The sequence below is a fragment of the Delphinus delphis genome, chromosome 9 (assembly GCF_949987515.2).
Source record: "Delphinus delphis chromosome 9, mDelDel1.2, whole genome shotgun sequence".
NCBI classification, from domain to species: domain Eukaryota; kingdom Metazoa; phylum Chordata; class Mammalia; order Artiodactyla; family Delphinidae; genus Delphinus; species Delphinus delphis.
Window position 1 is genome coordinate 98,439,820 of NC_082691.1, and position 25,981 is coordinate 98,465,800.

At 35.1% G+C, this 25,981-nt stretch overlaps 1 protein-coding gene across 1 annotated transcript in view; it reads left to right on the forward strand.

Annotated features, from left to right (window-relative positions):
* CNTNAP2 (contactin associated protein 2) overlaps positions 1 to 25,981 on the forward strand; it is a 1,416,746-nt gene that overhangs the window by 216,162 nt on the left and 1,174,603 nt on the right. The window contains exon 4 of the mRNA XM_060019815.1: positions 2,349 to 2,496. Within this exon, the coding sequence (XP_059875798.1) occupies positions 2,349 to 2,496 (148 nt within the window). The remainder of the gene's footprint in view (positions 1 to 2,348; positions 2,497 to 25,981) is intronic.

Consider the following 25,981-nt stretch of genomic DNA (forward strand, 5'->3'; position numbering starts at 1 on the left):
AACTACTGAGCCCGCATGCCACAACTACTGAAGCCTGCGCGCCTAGAGCCCGTGCTCCACAACAAGAGAAGCCACCCCAGTGAGAAGCCTGCGCACTGCAACAGAGTAGCCCCCGCTCACTGCAACTAGAGAAAGCCCGCGCAGCAATGAAGACCCAACGCAGCCAAAAATAAATAAATTAAATAAATAATATTTTTATAAAAACATAATATTTAGATTAACCTGTCTGCCATCAAGAATTTAATTCAGGTGATTTTATTCAGGGGTTCTCATTGGTATTGCTTTTGAAGACAGAACAACCAATAGTGATATTAAAATTCAGCCATGGTTTAATAAAGTAGTTAGATTTGTGGCTTCTTTGTAAAACTAAAAGCTGGTTAGAAAAATACCTAAAAAGAAGAAAAACTTTTTACTATTTCCCTTAATCAAATGTTGTCAACAAGATGCAAAGAAGATGTCTATTTAAGTGATGAAATTTAAGACCTGAAGCTCAAATGGTTTTGTCCAATGAAGGATTGAAGTGGGTGTGGCTATTTTGAAAAGGCAGTGATAGTATGTAGCTTGAGGAAGACCAAGGAGAACACAACAAAAATCATTACTGAAGAGGATCCCAGTTTCCAAAGCATGAAATTGTACATGTTATAGACTATTACCCACGATGCAGATTGTTGGAACCATCTTATGTTCTATAAAATAGTTTAAATCTTGAGGAAATATTTCAGTACGCTCCCTGTATTACTAGGTCTTACACTATACATTTTGTATTTTGCTTTTTTTTTGTGGTACGTGGGCCTCTCACTGTTGTGGCCTCTCCCGCTGTGGAGCACAGGCTCCGGACGCGCAGGCTCAGCGGCCATGGCTCACGGGCCCAGCCGCTCCGCGGCATGTGGGATCTTCCCGGACCGGGGCACGAACCCGTGTCCCCTGCCTCGGCAGGCGGACTCAACCACTGCGCCACCAGGGAAGCCCTACATTTTGTATTTTGGAGGCCAGGAGTATGACTGGAGAATGAGCGCTGGGTAACCAACTTTATACCACAAATTTACCTTTGTGATATTTGTGTGCAATTAAACCAGAGCCTTCCGTTTCAAAGCTACTATGTAGTTTTTTATTAAAAGCATCTCTTTACTTGCCTCTTATTAATTTTATAACTCTTAAAAGTTGTTATAAAAGAGATACTTCAAAAAGATGAAACTCCTGATTTTAAATAGAAGCAAATTCAAAACCTTAGGTCAAGAATATAACAGATTAGCAATGTAATATAGTGTTTATGTTGTATCTTTTCGTGACTAAAAAAGTTCAGTGTTCTTTTTAAAATTTTTATTTCAATGTTTAGGAGATTATTTAAATAAATATAAAAGATCTCATGTAGAATATAGCTTTCCAAAAACTAAAGTTATCTAAGGTAGGGACAGCTAGAATGTATATATGAAATTAAGTGGTTCATGTTTAAAACAGTAAACACATATATTTCTCATTTATTTGACATATTCTAAAATATCATGGTCTCTTGATTTAAATCGTCCTTGCTTTAAATTATAATTTTATACTGACATTTTTCCTATTATTAATTCTTATTATTAGATTCTTTTTGAGTGTGGCATCTATGGCTTTCCCTATCCCTGTGCCCCCCGTATTATCTTGCTTTATACTTATTATACAGTAAATGTTTTATAAATGTTTGCTGATGAATGATAGCCATGCCCAAAGAAAATCCATTTGTTCTCTGCTGAAAAAATATAGACGATATGAACTTTCAACATAAAAAAAGATGCATGGCAAATGATTCTTGACAGAATCTTCTATAAATAAGAAAAATGAAATAAACGTGTTTCTGATCCACTCATGTATATTTATGCTAATAAAAGGTAGAAGTCCCACGCCTCTGCACAAGCCTCTGCTCTTTTTACCGAGCTGATGTTGAAAAAATTTTCAAATTTGTAATGATGGTGTGGGAAGGTAACATAGAGAAGATTTTTAAAAAGCAAGAAATACAGTTGGATTCTGTGAAAAATTGCTTATTGTATAGTTTAAATGTGAAATAATAGAACTCGTAATTTAAATGTTTACTGGATACTACAGTGCGTGCCACAGTGTTTCATTCTTTTAATATATGTGTGCATTTCCACATATGAAAGGACCCATGGAAACTTTGGCCTAGTTCCCATTTATAATTGGATGTGTTTTCAAATAAAGAACATATAGAAGCTTTTTTCAAATTGTTTATGGTTTAGAGAATATGAAATCCCTCCACTGGATAAAAATACTTAAGTTTATTGCAGCACATAGAGAACATGGTTGTTTCTAAAGTATTTTCCCCTAATTTTCGAATCCCGTTTATTTTTCAGGCATTTCCTGGGAACGTCAACTCCGATAGTGTGGTTCGGCATGATTTACAGCATCCAGTAATCGCCCGCTATGTGCGCATCGTGCCTCTGGATTGGAACGGAGAAGGCCGCATTGGGCTCAGAATTGAGGTCTACGGCTGTTCTTACTGTGAGTACCATTCTGTCGAAATTTGTGGTGGATTTTGTCATCTTCATTTAATTAGTAATTTTGTTATTTTGAATTATTTAATATTAGTTGCTTTCTCTGACAGTAAATTGCAATGTTTCTTTTTATAAATAATATATAAGGTTGTTTGTATGTTATAAATATATATTTACATTTTTACACAAACACACATATAAGAATATCTTAAGGACACCTTAAGTAGAGGACTTGGGAAATGATTTCTGTTCAGTAGACTAAAACAGCAAAGCTTATTCATAAAGTTGCTTGAAGTCTTATGAAATATTTAAAAAACAGAAACTTACACTCTTATTCATCTTTTTGACTCTGTGATGGATTTGAAAACAGTCTTAAGAACTTCCTTCTGGTTCTCTTTAATTATATATACCTTTTGTTATTTTAAAGCCAACCACTGAGTTTTAAGGTCAATTATATTTTATATGTCTAAAAGTTTTATTTGTTCCTTTTAAAAACTTACTCGGGGGCTTCCCTGGTGGCTCAGTGGTTGGGAGTCCGCCTGCCGATGCAGGGGACACGGGTTCGTGCCCCGGTCCGGGAAGATCCCACATGCCGCGGAGCGGCTGGGCCCGTGAGCCATGGCCGCTGAGCCTGCGCGTCCGGAGCCTATGCTCCACAACGGGAGAGGCCACAGCAGTTTTTTTGCGTATTGCCAAAAAACAAAAACAAAAAAAACTTACTCAGTCACCTAAAAAGTTTCTTTTCCTTTAATCGTGTTTTTGATTACCCTTTTGTATTTTTTAAATACATTATATCTATGTCTAATGATTCCAATATATGGAGTTTTAGGGATTGTCATTCTGCTGTCTGTTGTTTCAGCCGGTTTTGCTAGTGGTGCTTTCTCCTCCTCTCCCTCCTCCTCTTAATTCTTTCCTTTCTTCCTTCTTCTTCTTAGCATTCTTATCTGCCTATCCTTCTTGTCCTTAACTTTATGCCCATCCATCTTCTTGAACTGTGACCTCAGTTTCTTCAAAACTTTATCTGTGGAACTTCTTTTAGGTGAAGGTTGATGGTGGCTTCTTCTGGAGAAGATGGATCTTATTTGCTTCTATGAAGGCAGTACTAACACAGAATTACTTTAAAGATTATTTGAGGCTTTTTGAGGCCACTAGGTACTACACATTCAGTCTGCAAACACATGATTTGCAAACACTGGCTTTATTTGATGTGGCTGCGCCTCACGTCTTGCGGGATCTTAATTCCCCAACCAGGGATTGAACATGTGCCCTTAGCAATGAAAGCACTGAGTTCTAACCACTGGACCGCCAGGGAATTCCCCCAGACACTAGCTTTAGAATATGAAGTGTCTGGTAAAATAGTCATCTCCTCCCGGGAAGTTTTTCTTCCTGTTCTAATTGCTGGGGGAGGAGGGATGCTGGATACAGATAGGGCAGGGAATCAGGAGATCAGCTTCACGCAAGGAGTTTCCTATTAGACTCTCCCCTATCCCTTCCTGTAGACCCATAGCAACAAAAGCTTAACTGTAATCAGAAAATGCAAATGTCCTATTAAGCAAGCTTTTAAAAATTAACCAAACATTTGGTAGTTTATAATAAAAAGTATATAAAGCTTTCAGCTTTGTATGAATTTAGTACCTGTAATGATGACCAAATCGTATTTATTCATGGGCAATACTGCTATGTGAAAACCGGGCTGGTTACTGAAAAAGGGCCAAAGAGATCATTTAATAACTTCCATAGGTGTTTCTTTTATTTGGTCATCACTTTATAGTAGCGAATATAATGAGTAGAGAGACAGATTTAGTTCTTCAGGAGAATGTAGATATTCAGGAAGAAGATTTAACTTTTCAGAAGCTAAAATGACCCTCAACATAAACTGGGAGCCTTTCTACTATGTGATCTGGGTATTCATGGGAACAGAACTCTGTGTTCATGCATATTCTAGCTTTCAGCATCACGATGGGAAGGCCAAAGCAAAATGTTTTTGTCTGCATGACGTATTTTCTAAGGAGGATGTTCAGTTTTCAGTAAATGAAAAATAAGTAATATTCTCCATGGAAACATGATGTATGTAATTTATTTTATTAATAATTATTTATTGAGCAATTTCCATGGGTCATGAAATATGCTAAATGTTAATCATATCACAGTAAATAAGAAAAACATGGTAAGAGAAAGTGGAGCAATTACTCCAGTAGTAGTATTTATTAGGATACAAATAATGAGGGTTAAAAATTTCCCAAAGGCACACAGCCTAAGTGACAGAGCTGAAAGGGAAACCGGACATCCTGGTGGTACAACAAGACCTCACCACCACTACTGTTTTCCTGCTCCTAAATTCTAACAAAGTGAACCCCATGTGACCTTCATCAGGTTAAGTCAATTATATTGACACCTCAGAAGCACCCAACAAGCCCCCTCCCAGTTACTACTACTTCTTAAAGGTAAATATTCACCTGATTTTTATCCCCATAGATTAGGGTAGTTTTTAAAATTTTAAAATCTCATACCAATGAAATAATAAAATATACATTATTTCCCCTCTGACTTTTTTTGTTCAAAATATTTGTGAAATTACCCATGTTGTTATTTGTGGTATTTGTTTATTTTCATGAACAATATTATTCTATTGTATGCCTACTCTACAATTATGTATTCATTTCGTGTTGATAAACATTGAGTTGTTTCCAGTTTTTGATGATTTCAATAGAATTGCTATGAACGTTTTTCATAGGTATAGAGCTAGGAAGGGATAATACCAAATTAGGATATATGTATGTCTAACTTTGTTAATAATGAGAAAAATTTCCTAAAGCGGTTTTATCAATTTAGACTGTCAAAACCAATGTACTAGGATTCCTAGTTGCGCCACAAATTCAGACGTTTAGAAATGAACGTTTGAAAGTTTTAGCCATTCTGGTGTTTGTTCATTATATGCAGTTTAGTGTTAGTGAACATTTTCCTGATTTTTGAGGAGGTTATGCTTACTGTAATTTGTATACCCTCTTTTTTGAAGGGTTTGTTCAAGAACTGTGCCCATACTTCTGTTGAATTGTCTTCTATTTATCTGTTTTTCTAACTGAGTAGTTTTTTTTGTTGTTTTTTGTTTTTTGTTTTGTTTTTTTTTCTAACTGAGTAGTTTTTAAAGCCAACCCTGTCTTTTTTTATTATTATTATTGTTAGTGCTATCACGAGATTTTCCATCAAGCCTGGGCCTTGGCAATCACAAGACATGAAGGAAAAATGCTTGAAGCTAGATAGGATGCTAGACTTTTCTAGTTTACAAACCTCTCTGGGGGGAAAATAATCCTACACTTTGGGAAACTGGATTAACCTTTATACCAATAGATGCCAGTGGAGTAAATGATAAATTGGCAACATAAAGTAAGATAAAACTTTATACAAAGATGTCAGTGTTCTAGATCTGCTCCAGCCACTAGCCACATGTGGTTACGGAGCACTTGAAATGTAGCTAAGACAACTGAGAACTGTGTTTAATTTTCATTCATTTGAATTTGAGTTTTAAGTAGCGTGACTACTGGCTCCCATATTGGATGGTACAGATTATAAGAAGCAAAACATCTGCTTCTTATTTTTCTCCTGTGTCCTTTTTTTAACATTTATTTTTTAAATGGCAATCTCTAATTTTTTTTTCTTAGTTTGGAAAACAATAATTTAATCATCTTGGCAGCTGTCTGTACTGTCAAAAATTTATGACTGGTCATTCCTCTAACCAGGTCATTTTCCTAACCAATGTCCAGATCCCATTATTTTTCATATATCTATATATGAAGAATGCAAAATATATTTATGTCTTTTACAAGAAAAATAGACATGTTTATAATAAGAAAAAGTTGTGTTAAACATATTTGTTATGGACAACTTTTCCAAAGTTAATCGACGATTTAAACTTACCTATACTGGAGTTCAGACTAGAGTGGCCTCGTAGAAGGTGGCCTTCTATTTCTTTTCTTTTTTTTTTTTACCATTTAGTGAGCTACTGCCTCAAGGGCTTTGTTTGAGTTTTCAGTGGGAAGGGAATCATGGATCTTTGAGAGGGGAAGTGTCCCTCAGATACACTCCCATTTTGCCCCCTTAATAACAGCAATCCTGTGTATTCCAGAGTCCAGCAAGGAGATACTAGGCGTTGATCACTCCTAGGGAAAAGAAATGAATTCTCTCATCTTTTTAGAAACCCTTTAGGGGGTTTATCTGAGATCTGTCTTATACCTGCAGGTTAAGGAATGGGTTTGTACTTCAAAGTTTGCCAGAAGAACTAGAGAAGGAAAAGTATCAGTATGAAGCTGCTTCTGTGGGAGCGTGTACCTACTGTGATTCCCCTTGTATTTGTCATCTTTCTTCTCTGAAGTCCTTCCATGGTTACTCTGTCATCTGAGAAGTTAGATACTTCTCAAGGTTGAAAGTAAGAAGTTCACTCTGTTCCAGGTGGAGGGAGAAGTTTATTTCCAGGCCACTGCTTTCAAGCCTTTAGGGCTTCCGCTGTTTTTGTTTCCTGACTCGTCTTGATGATAATATGAATTCCAATTTCAATGAATTTAGACTCATTTTAAATCATTCTGCTCCCTCTACATTTGGTTTTCCCTCAAGTTTAGTTGAAATAAGTGCATGCTGTTATTTTTAAAACTTAATGATATTCCCAATGTCTTCTGACTCTGTAAGCTTTCTCCCAAAACACTGATGCTAATCTTCTTACTCTGTACCAAAGGGACTGCATGAAGCAGAAGGGACAGGTCTCAGTCTAATAACTTTTAAAAATCATTTATGTCTGAAGCACTCAAACATGCATCTTACAAAATCCCTACATGGTGCATTGATTAAAGCAGTGAGCATTTTCTGATGACAAATACTAAATTAGCTTTTAACCAGAGTCTTCATAAAAGTAAGGTCAGCACCTTGGCAAGCCAGGGTACACACAAACCAAAGTCATTTTTATATACGCTTTCAATTTGGATGAATAATTAATAAAGCCTATGTTACCCAGTGCAAATCCTGGTGGAAATTAAGTGCCAGCCAGGGGGGAAAATAGATCAAGAGGTGCCGAGTACAGTTAGAAGGAGGACAGTGTTTTGTCCTTTTCATGCTGTGCCAATGGGAATATTCTCTCCTAAGGACCACGGACTAACTGCCGTAGCTCCTGTGCTGCCTAGGCAAGAGATGCTGCCGGGTGTATGTATATTAGGTTCCCAGGGCTGTCGTAACAAAATACCACAAACTGTGTAGCTTAAGACAACAGAGATTTATTCTCTCATGTTTCTAGAGAGCATAAGTCTGAAATTAAGGTGTTAGCAGCGTTGCTTCCTTCTGGAGGCTCAGAGAGAGGAACCATCCCATGCCTCTCCTCTAGCATCTGGTGGTTACTAGCAATTCTTGGTGTTCCCTGACCGGTGTTGCCACATCATTCCAATGCCTGCCTCTTCCTTCACGTGGCTGTCTTCCCTCTGTGTGTCTATGTCTCTGTGTCTTCACATGACCTTTTTACAAGGACACCAGTCATTGGATTTAGGATCTACTCTAATTCAGTATGACCTCATCTTAAAGGAACTAATTACATCTGCAAAGACCCTATTTCCAAATAAGGCCACATTTTGAGTTGCTGGGTGGTTATGAATTTGGGGGAAACATTACTCAATCCAGTGCAACATTTATTCATTAAAATTGGTAAGAATTTCTGTGTAGATCAGTTTAACTGGGCAGAAAAGCAAAAACACTTCTGAATGTCAACCCAGGTTTTCCTATTTACATTAGATATTTCATTTTGTGTAATACTTGTATTATTGTATTTTGTGTTCATCACACACACATATGTGAAGTAAAAGATATGTATGTTGCTTGAGGATCAATATATTATGACACAGATTCATCAGTCCATTAGCATTTGTCGAATTCTATGTGTAAAGTATGTTGCTAATTTAAAATCTAAAATGCAAATCAGATCATATCACGCCTGTGCTTAAAACACTTTATGATTCTACATTTGCCTATAAAGTCCAAGTTGTTAGCTTGACATATACTGCCCTTCCTATTACCTCTGCTGTCTTAATGTCCTATCATTTCCATGTTGTACTTTATGCTCTGCTAATACAAACTATCCGTATTTCCAAATACATGACCTGCTTCCATAACATGTGTTCATCCTAGATAGCCTCCCCAACTGCAGTACCCTCTCCATCATTCTTCTGACCAAACTATCTTATCCTCCAAGATTCACTTGAGATGCAATTTCCAGCAAGAAGATTTCTCTGAATTTCCAGAATGAAGCACATCATTTTTTCTTTACTCCTTTTACACTATGTAAATATTTCTAGTGGAATATTCATCAAAACATTCCAAAAATGTAGCAGACTGTAAGATGTTGGGGGGACCGGGCAGACACAGTCATCTTAGCCATCATTGGCGTTCCACTAATTAGCAGACTCCCTGCACACAATTAATGTTTGCTGAACTGAACTAATGTCAGATATAAATGATGCAGATCTACCTTATTCCCTCAGTGAAAATTGATTACTATTTACTACTTGATGTTGTATAAATTCCTTCATTGGTTGAACAGGGTATGATATTTTTATTACGAATACACATTTCTTTTTATGAATGTTATTCAAATAATGCTTTTTGACAGTATATTTTCTTTTGTTTTTTAATTGGGGTATAGTTGTCTTACAATGCTATGTTAGTTTCTAATGTACAGTGAAGTGGAGTTCCCTGTGCTATGCAGTAGGTCCTTTTTAATTATCTATTTTATACATAGTAGTGTACATATGTCAATCCCAATCTCCCAATTAATCCCACCCCTCCCCTTTCCCCCTTGGTGTCCATACGTTTGTTCTCTACATCTGTGTCTCTGTTTCTGCCTTGCAAACTGGTTCATCTGTACCATTTTTCTAGGTTCCACATACATGCGTTAATATACAATATTTGTTTTTCTATTTCTGACTTACTTCACTCTGTATGACAGTCTGTAGATCTATCCATGTCTCTACAAATGACCCAATTTCATTCCTTTTTATGGCTGAGTGATATTCCATTGTATATATGAACCACATCTTCTTTTTCCATTCGTCTGTTGATGGACATTTAGGTTGCCTCCATGACTTGGCTATTGTAAATAGTACTGCAATGAACATTGGGGTGAATGTGTCTTTTTTTTTTAACATCTTAATTGGAGCAAAATTGCTTTACATCATTGTGTTAGTTCCTGCTGTATAACAAAGTGAATCAGATATATATATATATATATATATATATATATATATATATACTTATATCCCCATATCCCTTCCCTCTTGCATCTCCCTCCCACCCTCCCTATCCCACCCCTCTAGGTGGTCACAAAGCACCGAGCTGATCTCCCTGTGTTATGCGGCTGCTTCCCACTAGCTATCTATTTTACATTTGGTAGTGTGTATATGTCCATGCCACTCTCTCACTTCTTCCCAGCTTACCCTTCCCCCTCCCTGTGTCCTCAGGTCCATTCTCTAGGTCTACATATTTATTCCTGTCTGCCCCTAGTTTCCTCAGAACCACTTTTTTTTTTTTAGATTCCATATATATGTGTTAGCATACAGTATTTGTTTTTCTCTTTTTTGACTTACTTCACTCTGTATGACAGATTCTAAGTCCATCCACCTCACTACAAGTAATTCAACTTCATTTCTTTTTATGGCTGAGTAATATTCCATTGTATATATGTGCCACATCTTTTTTATCCATTCAATTGTCAGTGGACACTTAGGTTGGTTCCATGTCCTGGCTATTGTAAATAGAGCTGCAATGAACATTGTGGTACATGACTCTTTTTGAATTATGGTTTTCTCAGGGTATATGCCAAGTAGTGGGATTCCTGGGTCGTATGGTAGTTCTATTTTATAGTTTTTTAAGGAACCTCCCTACTGTTCTCCATAGTGGCTGTATCAATTTACATTCCCACCAAGAGTGCAAGAGGGTTCCCTTTTCTCCACACCCTCTCCAGCATTTATTGTTTGTAGATTTTTTGATGATGGCCATTCTGACCGGTGTGAGGTGATACATCATTGTAGCTTTGATTTGCATTTCTTTAATAATTAGTGATGTTGAGCATCTTTTCATATGCCTCTTGGCCATCGGTATGTCTTCTTTGGAGAAATGTCTATTTAGGTCTTCTGCCCATTTTTTGATTGGGTTGTTTGTTTTTTTGATATTGAGCTGCGTGAGCTGTTTATAGATCTTGGAGATTAATCCTTTGTCCATTGATTCATTTACAAATATTTTCTCCCATTCTGAGGGTTGTCTTTTCATCTTCTTTATGGTATCCTTTGCTGTGCAAAAGCTTTTAAGCTTCATTAGTTCCCATTTGTTTATTTTTGTTTTTATTTCCATTTCTCTAGGAAGAGGGTCAAAAAAGATCTTGCTGCGATTTATGTCATAGAGTGTTCTGCCTATGTTTTCCTCTAAGAGTTTGATAGTGTCTGGTCTTACATTTAGGTCTTTAATCCCTTTTGAGTTTATTTTTGTGTATGGTGTTAGGGGCTGTTCTAATTTCATTCTTTTACATGTAGGTGTCCAGTTTTCCCAGCACCATTTATTGAAGAGGCTGTCTTTTCTCCATTGTATATTCTTGCCTCCTTTGTCATGGATTAGTTACCTATAGGTGTGTGGGTTTATCTGTGGGCATTCTGTCCTGTTCCATTGATCTATATTTCTGTTTTTGTGCCAGTACCATATTGTCTTGATTACTGTAGCTTTGTAGTATAGTCTGAAGTCAGGGAGTCTGATTCCTCCAGCTCTGTTTTGTTCTTGTTTTTTTCCTCAAGACTGCTTTGGCTCTCCATAGCACAGGGAAATCAGCTTGGTGCTTTGTGACCACCTAGAAGGGTGGGATAAGGAGGGTGGGAGGGAGACACAAGAGGGAGGGGATATGGGGATATATGTATACATATAGCTGATTCACTTTGTTATACAGCAGAAGCTAACACAACATTATTAAGCAATTATACTTCGATAAAGATGTTAAAAAGAAATGATTGCTTTGGCTATTCGGGATCTTTTGTGTCTCCATACAAATTTTAAGATTTTTTTGTTCTAGTTCTGTGAAAGATGCCATTGGTAATTTGATAGGGATTGCATTGAATTTCTGGATTGCTTTGGGTAGTATAGTCATTTTCACAATATTGATTCTTCCCATCCAAGAACATGGTATATCTCTCCATCTCTTTGTGTCATCTTTGATTTCTTTCAGTGTCTTATACTGAGTACAGGTCTTTTACCTCCTTAGGTAGGTTTATTCCTAGGTATTTTATTCTTTTGTTGCAATGGTGAATGGGATTGTTTTATTAATTTCTCTTTCAAACAGGGTATGATTCTATTACATCATATTGAATGGTGCTCTAGGGGCCTACAGAATGTTGAAATAATTGCTAAACTGAATGTCTTAATAGGTGTACTGGAAGAGCCGTATTTAAAAGAAAGAACTCAGTATTTCTTTTTCTAGTTAAATATTTCTAGACCTTGTGTTACTTCTATTTAAGATTATCTTAAAGAACAATTTCATGAGGCTGCTTCATGGAATACAAATATAAATTGCTTCGCATCAGAGGGGAAAATACCACACTCATTAATTAACTTGAACTTTATATTGAGTGATGTGAAAATAAAAGTAAATTCATATAAAAATAGATTTAATAGCTATCAAAGTCAAGTTATACACGGTAAAGAGATAATTAAAATTGTCATGCCAGTGTATTATGTATGCAAGGACACGCTGTGATCTTAAGCTTGTGTGCAGTTAGATAAAAAATAAATACATTTACTGTGTATAACCAGAAATGGTCTTGCTATTAAGAGAAATGGGATTTACATTCAAGCACATGTTGTATTCTTCGGTTCTTTAAAAAGTAGATTGTTTTTCAAACTGGAATTGGAATATTTTATAATAGACTATTTCTCTACATCTAACTGTGGTTCACCTCTGTGGTGATAGTGCAGCAACTGATCATTCTTGCAGTAGTCTGCTGTTTGTTGAGATGGTGAAAATAGACTGGATCATTTGTGTCACAGTCTTTACTTTTTTAGCAATCTAAATTTAAAAGTATAGATGTTAAATGATAATAAGGTACTATCATTTTATGTAATAAAAAGTCAGGTACCCAGTGGGTCTCATCCCTGGATTGAAATTTGAGGATGACATTTGCGTTGAAATGAGATTTATGAAAATGAAGAACCAAGAAGTTCATTCTCATTTTTTGTGCGTGTGGAGATACAAGCTATCAGCATTTAATTAATTTTTTCCAGTGTGATTTATTTACTTGGAAAATAGTTACTATTGAGTTTGTTCAATGAGAAGGCAGAGGAAGTATAACATTCTACTTAAGTACAAGACAGTCACAAGTGACAGCTAGTTCATATTCAGGAGAAATACTTTGTAAGTCACTGATTTAGAGTTAGGGTTATTTTATATTTTTATATTTATATTTTATATATAAAATATATTTTATATTTATATTTTATATTTATATTTTATATATTTTATATATAAATATATATATATTATATTATATATTATATAATTATATAATATATATAATATATAATTATATATATAAATATATATATTAAATATTTATATAATATTTATATAATATTTATTTATATTTATTTATTTATTTTATATTATATATTAAAATATTATATATTTTATATATTTATATTTATATAAATATATATTTATATATATTTTTTATATATATATTTATATATATTTATATATATAATATATATAATATATATAATATATATTATATATAATATATATAAATATATATATAAACATAAATATATAAATATATATAAATATATATAAATATATAAATATATATAAATATATATATTTATATATATTTATATTTATTTATATTTTATATTATTCATATTATATATATTTATATATATTATATAAATATTATATAAATATTTATATAATATATATATAAATATAAAATATAAATATAAATATTATATAAATATAAAATATATATATATAATATATATTATATAATTATATATATAATATATAATTATATAATATATATTATATATTATATATACATATATATATATATTTTATATTTATATAATATTTATATTTTATATTTATATTGCTTACTACAAAATCTAACTTTAAATATACTCTCAGGAATTTTCAAAGTTCACATATAAAATCAACAATTTTGACTTAAAGCAAATCAGAATTATTAGTACAGAATAACATGTAATCAGACCCATGTTTGCAGCCCCAAGTTAGGAATAATCATATACTTCTATTATGGAATAAGAGAGGATATATTTGTATTGCAAATATTATTCAAAAATTATTTTCATAAAACAATTTTCCAAGAAAAATAAACATATTAAAACAAAGCATAATATTTTCTGATAATTGACTGAAGATAAGAATAAAGTAATGAAAAATTACCATGCTTCAGCATGGTTTACAAATAAGGCATTTTGATTAAAACGAAGAGCCCAGCCGTATGTGTACTCTACCAGAACTTTAAAAAGTTCCCAAGAGACTTCCCAGCCCAATCCCTTATTGGACTAATGAGGAAACCAAAACTCACAGGTTTATGTGACTTGCATAAAGGAGTTAATTGCAGACCTAGGAATCCTGCAAAGCAGTCTAGAGCATTGCTTCCTCTCTGACATTTGATACCTCTCCCCTCTTGTTAATTATTCTTTTCTTCTTCTCCACCCACAAGGACTTTTATAATTACAGCAATGACCTACAGAAAATATTTGTAGATTCTAGTGACTAAAACATTGTCACAGTTTTCACCATAAGAACATATAGAAGGAGATATTTAACAAGAAAAATATCTCAGCAATATTGCACATCCCAAATTTCCAACAGGACAATTTAAATGACTGATCTTCAGAATACACTCATTTGAGGACAGCTTGCAAACAACACAACTCAAGCTTTCTTTGCATTTTTGTGCAGAAAGTTTATCAACATCAGTATATGTCTAAAGGAAATCTCAGCTTCTGAGATATTTTAGCTCCTTTTTACGTGTATGTTAATCCTTATGTATGTTAGGTGATTACAAAGAGTATTAAAGTCCAAGTTACAGTTATGCAGTTCATCAATATTTTACTTATAATCCTTGTTTGATGTGAGGAAAGTAAAATTTAAAATGCTGCAAATATATACTAAGAGATTTTTTTTATTAGCTTTTATTCTTGAGTTGTTATTTAAATTAGCTTAGCTAGGGAGATAAGAACAGATATTTAAGATGGTAGTTATCACCCTCATGAATTAAAAGTAACAATCTAATAAAATAATCATCTAGTATGCTGACTTCTAAATTTCCAGCAACCCAGATTACTTGGATATATATCACTTAAAAATTAGAAATCAGGGCTTCCCTGGTGGTGCAGTGGTTGAGAGTCCACCTGCCGATGCAGGGGACATGGGTTCGGGCCCCGGTCTGGGAAGATCCCACATGCCGCGGAGCGGCTGGGCCCGTGAGCCACGGCCACTGAGTGTGCGCGTCCGGAGCCTGTGCTCCGCAAGGGGAGAGGCCACAACAGTGAGAGGCCCGCGTGCCACAACAGTGAGAGGCCCGCGTACCACAAAAAAAAAAAAAAAAAAAAAAAATTAGAAATCAGTCATTTTAAAACATTTGATCATTTTATTCCTATTAGACTAGTGTCAGATCCTTCTTACCAAGACTTGAAGAGAATTATCACAGTTTTCTTTTTTATACTCCTATTCTGGATGGAGCACATATGTAGTATTTTCTTATGCTCCAGACAGTGTCATATTAGTCTTTTCAGCCTTTCATGCTTGTTTTGGTGAGCTGGGAGGAGTTGAATAAGCTGTCCTGTGTTCCATTTCACTCCCAGTTACTGGGAGAATGATCTTAGGGGAGAAAGAAGGCAATTGATCTGGACCAATTTCTTTAAACATTCCAATAACTGTACCCCCAAGCACCCCCAAATAATTATCTCTTGTAGGAGAAAAGTCCTTATCTATGGAATGTTTTGAGCAAGATATCCCTGTTTTAGGTTGCTTTCCCTCTCTAGATTTATGTTCACAGCTCCCTGGAAAATAACTCATAAGCTAGGTAATCACTGCGGTGTTGAATGGAGATGTTTCATAACTTAAACACTCAGGAATAAGCAGGAACTATGCCTGACCCCTGAGATAAGGGAGGAGTTTTGGCTAGGGGACCTGATCCATGGGAGCAGGGTGTGAGGGGAACTTGGTGGTAGGTTATTTTAGACCCTCCTGGTTTTTCTTAGATGTCAATGTACGCATAATATTGGGCCTTAATTTTGGGCCTTATACTAAAGTCTCTTGAATGCTTATTTCCTGAAATTATTGGTAAAATTAGGCTCTGGATAAGACCTTTATCTGTGTAAATGTGATTTCACCATGTGATCCAAATATCACCACATGGATTGTATTAATTACTAGCATTGGTCGTATCAACAACATGCAAAACCACATGCAACATTCTTCCTCCTCCGCAGTCAGCCTACTGTTTATCAGGTTGTGTATATTGAGTGGTTTGTGCTCTTTTAAACTTGCTCTATCAGCCATATTTGTGTATTGTACAAAATGAATCTAGAGAATTGCAAGTATCTCCTTACACTTACTTAGAAATGTAAATGTTTTAATATTTGGGAGGGGAATCCTCTTTCCTATGGCCTGGTGCTTGTATAGAAAAGATCAGTCTTTCCCTCAAATCATTTTTACAAGGTTTTCCCATGTTGCAAAGGATTAGGTGAAAATATGATTAAACTCACTCTCTTAAGTGTTTGACTCTGAGCACAGTTGGTTTAATGACCCCTCTGATTAACCTCTACTCCAAATTTAGAGTAAAGTTGTATCCATCTATTACCAGGATGCTTTCAGTTGACCCCAAATAAAGTATATTTACTAATGCTAGAGTCAGCAGTCAAAAAGCAAATTCAGTAATTATTACAGCACAACCCAGTGAGAGGTCCAGAAGCATGTCTGAGGGGTAGAGCAGAACAAGGGGTTTAAATTCCTTCTTCAAAGGAGCTTTCTTCAACCATGTTTAAGGTAAAACATAACACAAATTCATTTAAAACCATGCTACAAGGGAAGTCCTCTTAATTCAAGGTCATAAGATGACTGAAGAATGCATTGTGTTTCCTCCTTTGTCAGCCAACAACGTAGACTCATTCTGGGCTTGGCTCAAAACTGCTCAGCATAATGGTAGAATCTCCTCCATCTCTCACATGACCTTCCACAGTCACTCTAGATCACCTCATCACCTCGTGCTTTTATAATTTGTAGCATTCATTCATTCTTTATTCTTATTTTTTTCTTAGTTTTGTAACTTCCTTCTAAAATAAAAGAATAAATAAATGCTTTAAAACAAATCGTATTTTATACTTTGCTCACGGTGAATATCAGTATAGGTCAAAGTCTCTCCTTGACACTTTTGATGTTTTTGACCAGAGAATTTATTGTTAGACATGGTGGGGAGGAGAATGCCCTGCTCATTGTAGAATCTTAAGCAGCATCCCTTAGATGCTGGTTGTACCTCATGCCTCCTCCAGTTTTGACAACCAAAATTGACACCAGACATTAGGAAATGTCTCCTGGGGGAAGGCGGGGATGCAAAATTGCCCTCGCTGAGAACTGCTTGCATAGGTGGTGCTAGTCACCTGGTGATTGGTTTGTTACGTTGTTAGTCACTTTGAAATAAAGGAAATAGACACACTGTTAGAATCAGTTTAATTTTTATTTCATCTGTATTTTAGTGCCTGCTATATGCAGAAAGTATATCCTGCATGCTGAGATTTTCTTAGACTTAATATTGATAAGGGTGATAGTCATGGTATTATACTGTACTTATATAGATAAATCTCCTATGTATGCACTGTAGATGGAAACCCTACTATATCACCTTATTGGCATCAGTATTGAAAGGAAAAGTGACCCCTTGAATTCTCATATCTTTTATCTGTGCTCTTTGTCGAGAATCATGCAAAATTTCTTCTAATTTTCTAAAATACAAGCTGTTTTATTTTGATCAATAGATTATCATTACTTTGTCATTAGTTATATAGTCTTTTCAGCTAGGATCAGTTTGAATCTATATTCTTTTTTTGGCTGTTTTTACATTTTCTTTAATGTGAATTTAAGTTTGACTGCATCCTTTACCTAGTTTGAGCCAAGTATTATTTGTATGATTGTTCCTTTACATTTTACTTTTTCCAGTAGACAGTTAAAAGCCATAGAAATATTATAGAATATGCATTGCTAATAGTCTACAAATTCATATTGTTTTCACATCCTCCATTCAGATTTGAGAAACACTGACCTTTAATGTATAGTGTAAACGCTGATTTTCTCTGAAAGAGAGGAAATAAATACATAAGTAAAATGAAGTTTTGTCCTGCTTCTCAACTTCCTTTTCAAAGGGCTGCCTGCCTACTGATTAAGGAAAGAAGGAAGGCCTGGTTTTGCATTTTTAATAATACTTCCGTTGACCACATAACACCACGTGACTCAGTGAATATGTTCAGTAATCTGTGTCAGATCTTTCCAATCCATATGAAATGCTATGCCACCTTCTCCTTCCCTACCTCATAGGCCTGTCATAAGAAATGGAATGATGAGATACAAGTGAATGCTTTTTGGATTTTGAGAGTAGAATCCCTGTATCATCTTAATCATGTTGATTCAGAGATGTACATAGTGGGGCATAATATGTAGAAAGAACCATGCTCTATATAGAGGTTCAAACAGTTTCTTTAGTGGGTGATGTCATTAAATTGGTTTGGCTGATTTTATATTGCTATAAATTGAACTGATCAAATCCGAGCTATCTGGAGAGTTCCAGGCAGCTTCAATATGGTTTAGCTAATTATTTCATAATAATATTGACCACAAAATTGATATTTTTTTTTTGGTAAGAGGAAATTTGATACCTTTTTTGGGGGTGGAAGTAAAGAATAGGAATGTTGTTGGTTGTGATCTTATTTCCTGTAATATACTGGGGCCACATTTCAAAATTAAGTATATCACTGTTTCCTTGATGGCTTTTTTTTAGAAAATTGATATTTTGTAAATTGAAGTATAGTTGATTTACAATGCTGTGTTAATTTTTGCTGTACAGCAAAGTGATTCAGTTTTACTTATGTATATATACATTCTTTTAAAAATTCTTTTCCATTATGGTTTATCACAGGATATTGAACATAGTTTCCCATACTATATAGTAGGACCTTGTTTTTTATATCCATTCTGTATATAATGGTTTACATCTGCTAACCCCAAACTCCCAGTCCATTCCTTCCCCACCCCTCCTTCACCCATGCTTGCCTTTCAGTTAAGGAAAAAGAGGGTGATTGGTTAACTAAACTATCATTTGTTTAGATTAAGTCTCACTAGCTTGAATCAGAAATATATCTGCTAGGAAATATTGGATACAGAAGATGAGAAATAACTACTATTTATTAAGTGTTGTTTTTTTTTTACATCTTTATTGGAGTATAATTGCTTTACAATCTTGTGTTAATTTCTGCTGTACAACAAAGTGAATCAGCTACATGTATATATACATCCCCATATCCCCTCCCTCTTGAGCCTCCCTCCCACCCTCCCTATCCCACCCCTCTAGGTCGTCACAAAGCGTCAAACTGATCTCCTTGCTATGCAGCAGCTTCCCACTAGCTATCTATTTTACATTTGCTAGTGTATATACGTCAGTGCTACTCTCTCACTTCGTCCCAGCTTCCCCGTCCCTTCCCCCACTGTGTCCTCAAGTCTCTTCTGTACATCTGCATCTTTATTCCTGCCCTACCACTAGGTTCATCAGTACCGTTTTCTTAGAGTCCATATATATGTGTTAGCATCCAGTATTTGTTTTTCTCTTTCTGACTTTACTCTGTATGAGAGACTCTAGGTCCATCCACCTCATTAAAAATAACTCAATTTCATTCCTTTTTATGGCTGAGTAATATTAAGTGTTTATGGCCGATTCAATAATGTCCTCATAATCCTGCAAAATAGGTGGTGTTATCCCCACTTTGCAAATGAGAATACCAACATTTCAAAAAATGAAGTAATTTACCCACATATCCAACATTGTCCATCTAAATTTTAATCTTTCCACCAAAGCATGTTACCTCCTAAACAGCTTAAAGCCAGAGCATAACAGAGGATATTGAGGGTAGTAGTAATAACAAATATTATTATCATGATTCACATGAGAGGATCCAGCATTGACTGAGCATTGACAGTTTGTCAGATATTGTGCTAAGTGCTGTATTTGTACTGCTACAAATTAGGAACTATTATTGTCTCCATTTTACCAGTGAGAAACCTAGGAATTAAATAAGTTTTTGTTTACCCATTCAACCATTAAGGGTAAAAACTGGGATAAAGAAGTATTTGTTTGTTCATTTGTTTGTTTATTGATTGCCTATTCCCAAATGCATCCAAAAGAAAAATTGGAAAAGAAAAATTACATTTCTCTGTGTCTGAGTAAAGCACAATACACCTAAAATAAAATTTTTCCTAAAATTAGTCATTTGAAAGTTGTAACAAAGAGAATGGTTGACTATGTTGTACAGTCATTACAAAAAACTTAAAGAATTTTTACTGACAACAAAAAATGGTCATGAAATAGTATTAAAGAAAAGCACACTAAATAAAAAATATTTTTTAAAAATTAAAAAAAAGACCCATTAAAAAAAAAAGAAAGAAAATCAGACTATAAAATAGTTTATACAAAGCAGCATCTCAGAGAACCTTCAAGATGTCAGACAAGTAAGATGTGTAGATCACCTTCCTCCCCACAAATAGACCAAAATACATCTACATGTGGAATAACTCCTGCAGAACACCTACTGAACACTGGCAGAAGACCGCAGACTTCCCAAAAGTCAAGAAACTACCCAGGTACCTGTCCGTATGCCTGACAGTGTCTTGGTGTTCCAGCCAGGTGTCAGGCCTGAGTCTCTGAGGTGGGAGAGACAAGTTCAGGACATTGGACCACCAGAGACCCTCCAGCCCCAAGTAATATCAATTGACAAGAGCTCTCCCAGAGATCTCCATCTCAGCACTAAGACCCAGCTCCACAAAATGACCTGCAAGCTCCAGTGATGGACACTCCATGCCAAACAACTAGCAAGACAGGAACACAACCCCACCCATTAGCAGAGAGGCTGCCTAAAATCATAATAAGTTAACAGACACCCCAAAACACACCACTGGACATGGTCCTGCCCACCAGAAAGACAAGATCCAGCCTCATCCACCAGAACACAGAAACCAGTCCCCTCCACGAGGAAGCCTACACAACCCACTGAAACAACCTTACCCACTGGGGGCAGACATCAAAAACAATGGGAACTATGAACCTGCAGCCTGTGAAAAGGAGACCCCAAACACAGTAAGTTAAGCAAAATAAGAAGACAGAGAAATACACAGCAGATGAAGGAGCAAGGTAAAAACCCACTGGACCAAACAAATGAAGAGGAAATAGGCAGTCTTCCTGAAAAAGAATTCAGAGTAATGATAGTAAAGATGATCCAAAATCATGGAAATAAAATGGAAAAAAATACAAGAAACATTTAACAAGGACCTAGAAGAACTAAAGAGCAAACAAACAATGATGAGCAACACAATAAATGAAATTTAAAATTCTCTAGAAGGAATCAACAGCAGAATAACTGAGGTAGAAGAATGGATAAGTAACCTGGAAGATAAAATAATGGAAATAACTACCATAGAGCAGAATAAAGAAAAAAGAATGAAAAGAAGTGAGGACAGTCTCAGAGATCTCTGGGAAAACATTATATGCACCAACATTTGAATTATAGGGGTCCCAGAAGAAGAAGAGAAAAAAAAGGGACAGAGAAAATATTTGAAGAGATTATAGTTGTAAACTTCCCTAATATGGGAAAGGAAATAGTTAATCAAGTCCAGGAAGCACAGTGAGTCCCATACAGGATAAATCCAAGGAGAAACACATCAAGACACATATTAATCAAGCTATCAAAAATTAAATACAAAGAAAAATTATTAAAAGCAGCAAGGGAAAAACAACAAATAACATACAAGGGAATCCCCATAAGGTTAACAGCTGATCTTTCAGCAGAAACTCTGCAAGCCAGAAGGGAGTGCCAGGACATACTTAAAATGATGAAAGGGAAAGAACTACCACCAAGATTATTCTATCCAGCAAGGATCTCATTCAGATTTGACACAGAAATTAAAATCTTTGCAGACAAGCAAAATCTAAGAGACTTCAGCACTACCAAACTACCTTTATAACAAATGCTAAAGGAACTTCTCTAGGCAGGCAACACAAGGAAAGGAAAAGACCTAAAAAAACAAACCCAAAACAATTAACAAAATGGTAATAGGAACATACGTATCGATAATTACCTTAGATGTAAATGAATTAAATGCGCCCACCAAAATACATAGACTGGCTGAATGGATACAAATATATATATATATATATATATATATATATATATATATATATATATATATATATATATATATATGCTGTCTACAAGAGACCCACTTCAGACCTAGGGACACATACAGAGTGAAAGTGAGGGGATGGAAAAAGATATTCCATGCCAAAAGAAATCAAAAGAAAGCTGGAGTAGCCATTCTCATGTCAGACAAAATAGACTTTAAAATAAAGACTATTACAAGAGACAAAGAAAGACATTACATAATGATCAAGGGATCAATCCAAGAAGAAGATATAACAATTGTAAATATTGATGCACCCAACATAGGAGCACCTCAATACATAAGGCAAATGCTAACAGCCATAAAAGGGGAAATCAACAGTAACACAATAATAGTAGGGGACTTTAACACCCCACTTTCACCAATGGACAGATCATCCAAAATGAAAATAAATAAGGAAACACAAGCTTTCAATGATACAGTAAACAAGATGGACATAATTGATATTTATAGGATATTCCATCCAAAAACAACAGAATACGCTTTCTCCTCAAGTGCTCATGGAACATTCTCAAAGATAGATCATATCTTTGGTCACAAATCAAGCCTTGGTAAATTTAAGAATATTGAAATCGTATCAAGTATCTTTTCCGACCTCAACTCTATGAGACTACATATCAATTACAGGAAAAAAATCTGTAAAAGATACAAACATATGGAGGGTAAACAATACATTACTTAATAACCAAGAGATCACTGAAGAAATCAAAGAGGAAATCAAAAAATACCCAGAAACAAATGACAGTGAAAACAAAACCTAAACCCAAAACCTATGGGATGCAGCAAAAGCAGTTCTAAGAGGGAAGTTTATAGCTATACAACCCTACCTCAAGAAACAAGAAACATCTCAAATAAAAAACCTAACCTTACACCTAAAGCAATTAGAATGAAGAACAAAAAAACCCAAACAAAAACCCCAAACTTAGCAAAAGGAAAGAAATCATAAAGATCATATCATAAATTAATGAAAAATAAATGAAGGAAACAACAGCAATGATCAGTAAAACTATCAATAAAAACGATCAATAAAACCCACCTCCTAGAGAAATGGAAATAAAAACATAAAGAAATGGGACCTAATGAAACCTAAAAGCTTTTGCACGCAAAGGAAACCATAAACAAGATGATAAGACAACCCTCAGAATGGGAGAAAATACTTGCAAACAAAGCAACTGACAAAGGATTAATCTCCAAAACATACAAGCAGCTCATGCATCTCAATATCAAAAAACAAACAGCCCAACCCCAAAATGGGCAGAAGACCTAAACAGACATTTCTCCAAAGAAGATATACCAATGGCCAACAAACATATGAAAGGGTACTCAACATCACTAATCATTAGAGAAATGCAAATCAAAACTACAATGAGGTATCACCTCACACTGGTCAAAATGGCCATCATCAAATATCTACAAACAATAAATGCTGGAGAGGGTGTGGAGAAAAGGGAACCCTCTTGTACTTTTGGTGGGAATGTAAATTGATACAGCCACTATGGAGAACAGTATGGAGGTTCCTTAAAAAACTAAAAATAGAACTACCATACAACCCAGGAATCCCACTACTGGGCATATACTCTGAGAAAACCATAATTCAATAAGAGTTATGTACCATAATGTTTATTGCAGCTCTGTTTACAATAGCCAGGACATGGAAGCAACCTAAGTGTCCATTGACAAATGAATGGATAAAGAAGATGTGGCACATATATACAATGGAATATTACTCAGCCATAAAAAGAAACGAAATTGAGTTATTTGTATTGAGGTGGATGGACCTAGAGTCTGTCATACAGAGTGAAGTAAGTCAGAAAGAGAAAAACAAATACCGTATCCTAACACATAGATATGGAATCTAAAAAAAAAAAAAATGGTTCTGAAGAACCTAAGGGTAGGACAGGAATAAAGACGCAGACCTAGAGAATGGACTTGAGGACACAGGGAGGGGGAAGGGTAAGCTGGGATGACGTGAGAGAGTGGCATGGACATATATACACTACCAGATGTAAAATAGATAGCTAGTGGGAAGCAGCCGCATAGCACAGGGAGATCAGCTCGGTGCTTTGTGACCACCTAGAGCGGTGGATAAGGAGGGTGGTAGGGAATCACAAGAGGGAGGGGCTATTGCGATCTATGTATACATGTAGCTGATTCACTTTGTTATACAGCAGAAAGTGATACAACACTGTAAAGCAATTTTACTCCAATAAAGATGTTAAAAAAATATAAGGGAAGATAGTATGAAGGTAGTATATATGGATATATTTATATATGTATAATTGAATTGCTGTGCTGTATACGTGAAACTAACATGATATTGTAGATCAACTATATTTCAATTAAAACAAAAATAAGGCATGGCCAAAAAATAAAAAAGCATCATCTCTTCAACTTGCCAGTTGGTTAAAACAAAGTATGAAAATACTTCAAATATTAACCGTATTTATATCTGAGATGTGGTGTTATGTAAACACTTGTTTACATATTTTTCTGCATTACTAATATCCTTAACTCTGTTACTAAAAGTTGAAAATTACTATAACCAGACGCTGGTTTTCAAATGTATGCAAAATTTGAATCTCTACACATTCAGATGTGTATGAAAATCCTCATCACTTTATCAACAATTTTACTTTCAAGCTCCCATCTTGATGTTCGTTGGTGAAATTTACTCTTAGTTGATCTTGCTGTCTTTCCGTTTTGGGTTCTTCCTCAGTGTCGTTGTGTATACTCACTTGTCTGTCCACAGAGGCTGAGCGTGAGACACACAAGCCCCCAGCCTGACTGCACCCCCTCCTCTCCAAAAGCTCAGTGACTTTTGCTTCTCCAGCAGTCCTGGGCACTTGAACCAGTTGGGAACCTGTTAGATGGTCCACCTAACAATCCTTACTCCAAAAGAGCAACCCGTTACTGTATTCAAAGGAAGATATAAAGCTTGCTGAATAAACCAGTTTATTTTACATTCAGATGCTAATTATTCAAAAACTTCTTTATGATATGTATGAAATTAGTAATACCATTAGAAGTACCTAAAGGTTATATTTTAAGTGATATCTGAAAAGAAGCAGGGTAATATCTCTATACTATTGTGATTTATATTTCAAAATTTATCTCTGAATATCATATAGAATGCTTAGATTTGTAATAATTTGAAGAATAAATATACTGTTTATAACAAGAAAACAGTATAAAAAATAAAAAGCATGTTATTTAGATCAGAAAGGGTAAAAGGTTATCCTAAGCAAAATCACATCTTTTCTTCTACTTTAAACCCTACAACATCAATTTTCAAATTAAATAAGTTGTGTTTTCATCAATCTGAAATATTGCATAGAGCCATGGGTGATTTTATATATCATCAACATATTTGGAATTCATTTGAAAAAAACTGCTTCACAACATCACTTTTTAGTTTTGAAAACAATATGCATGTATAAAGATTATTTGTGTTAACTGTATTTTGAAGTGTAACATTATCCTTTTTGAATATAATACAATGCAATGTAAAACAATGTAAGGAGACGACTCTGTGGATTTAAATCTAAAGTAAATTCGGTGTTTATTTAATGGGTGGTGCGTGATGGTTGCTTAAGATTTCCAAATCCCCCTTTCTGCCACCTCAACATGGGAGTAATAATGCTTATTCCATAGATTTGCCATGGGGATTAAATGAGATGAGAATAAAGGGCTTAACAAAATGTGTGGCCTAAGGTAAGCACTCATAAATATTAGCTGTTATTATTATTCTTGCTTTTGTTCATGTTTCCTTGCTCTCTTTGGTAGCACATAGGATTATTTAGTAGCTGTTCATTTACTTCTTATATTCTCAGCCCTGAGATGAATTTTATTATCCAACATGGTTTTTTTTTTTTTTTTTTTTTTTTTTTTGTGGTACGTGGGCCTCTCACTCTTGTGGCCTCCCCCCTTGTGGAGCACAGGCTCCGGACGCACAGGCCCAGCA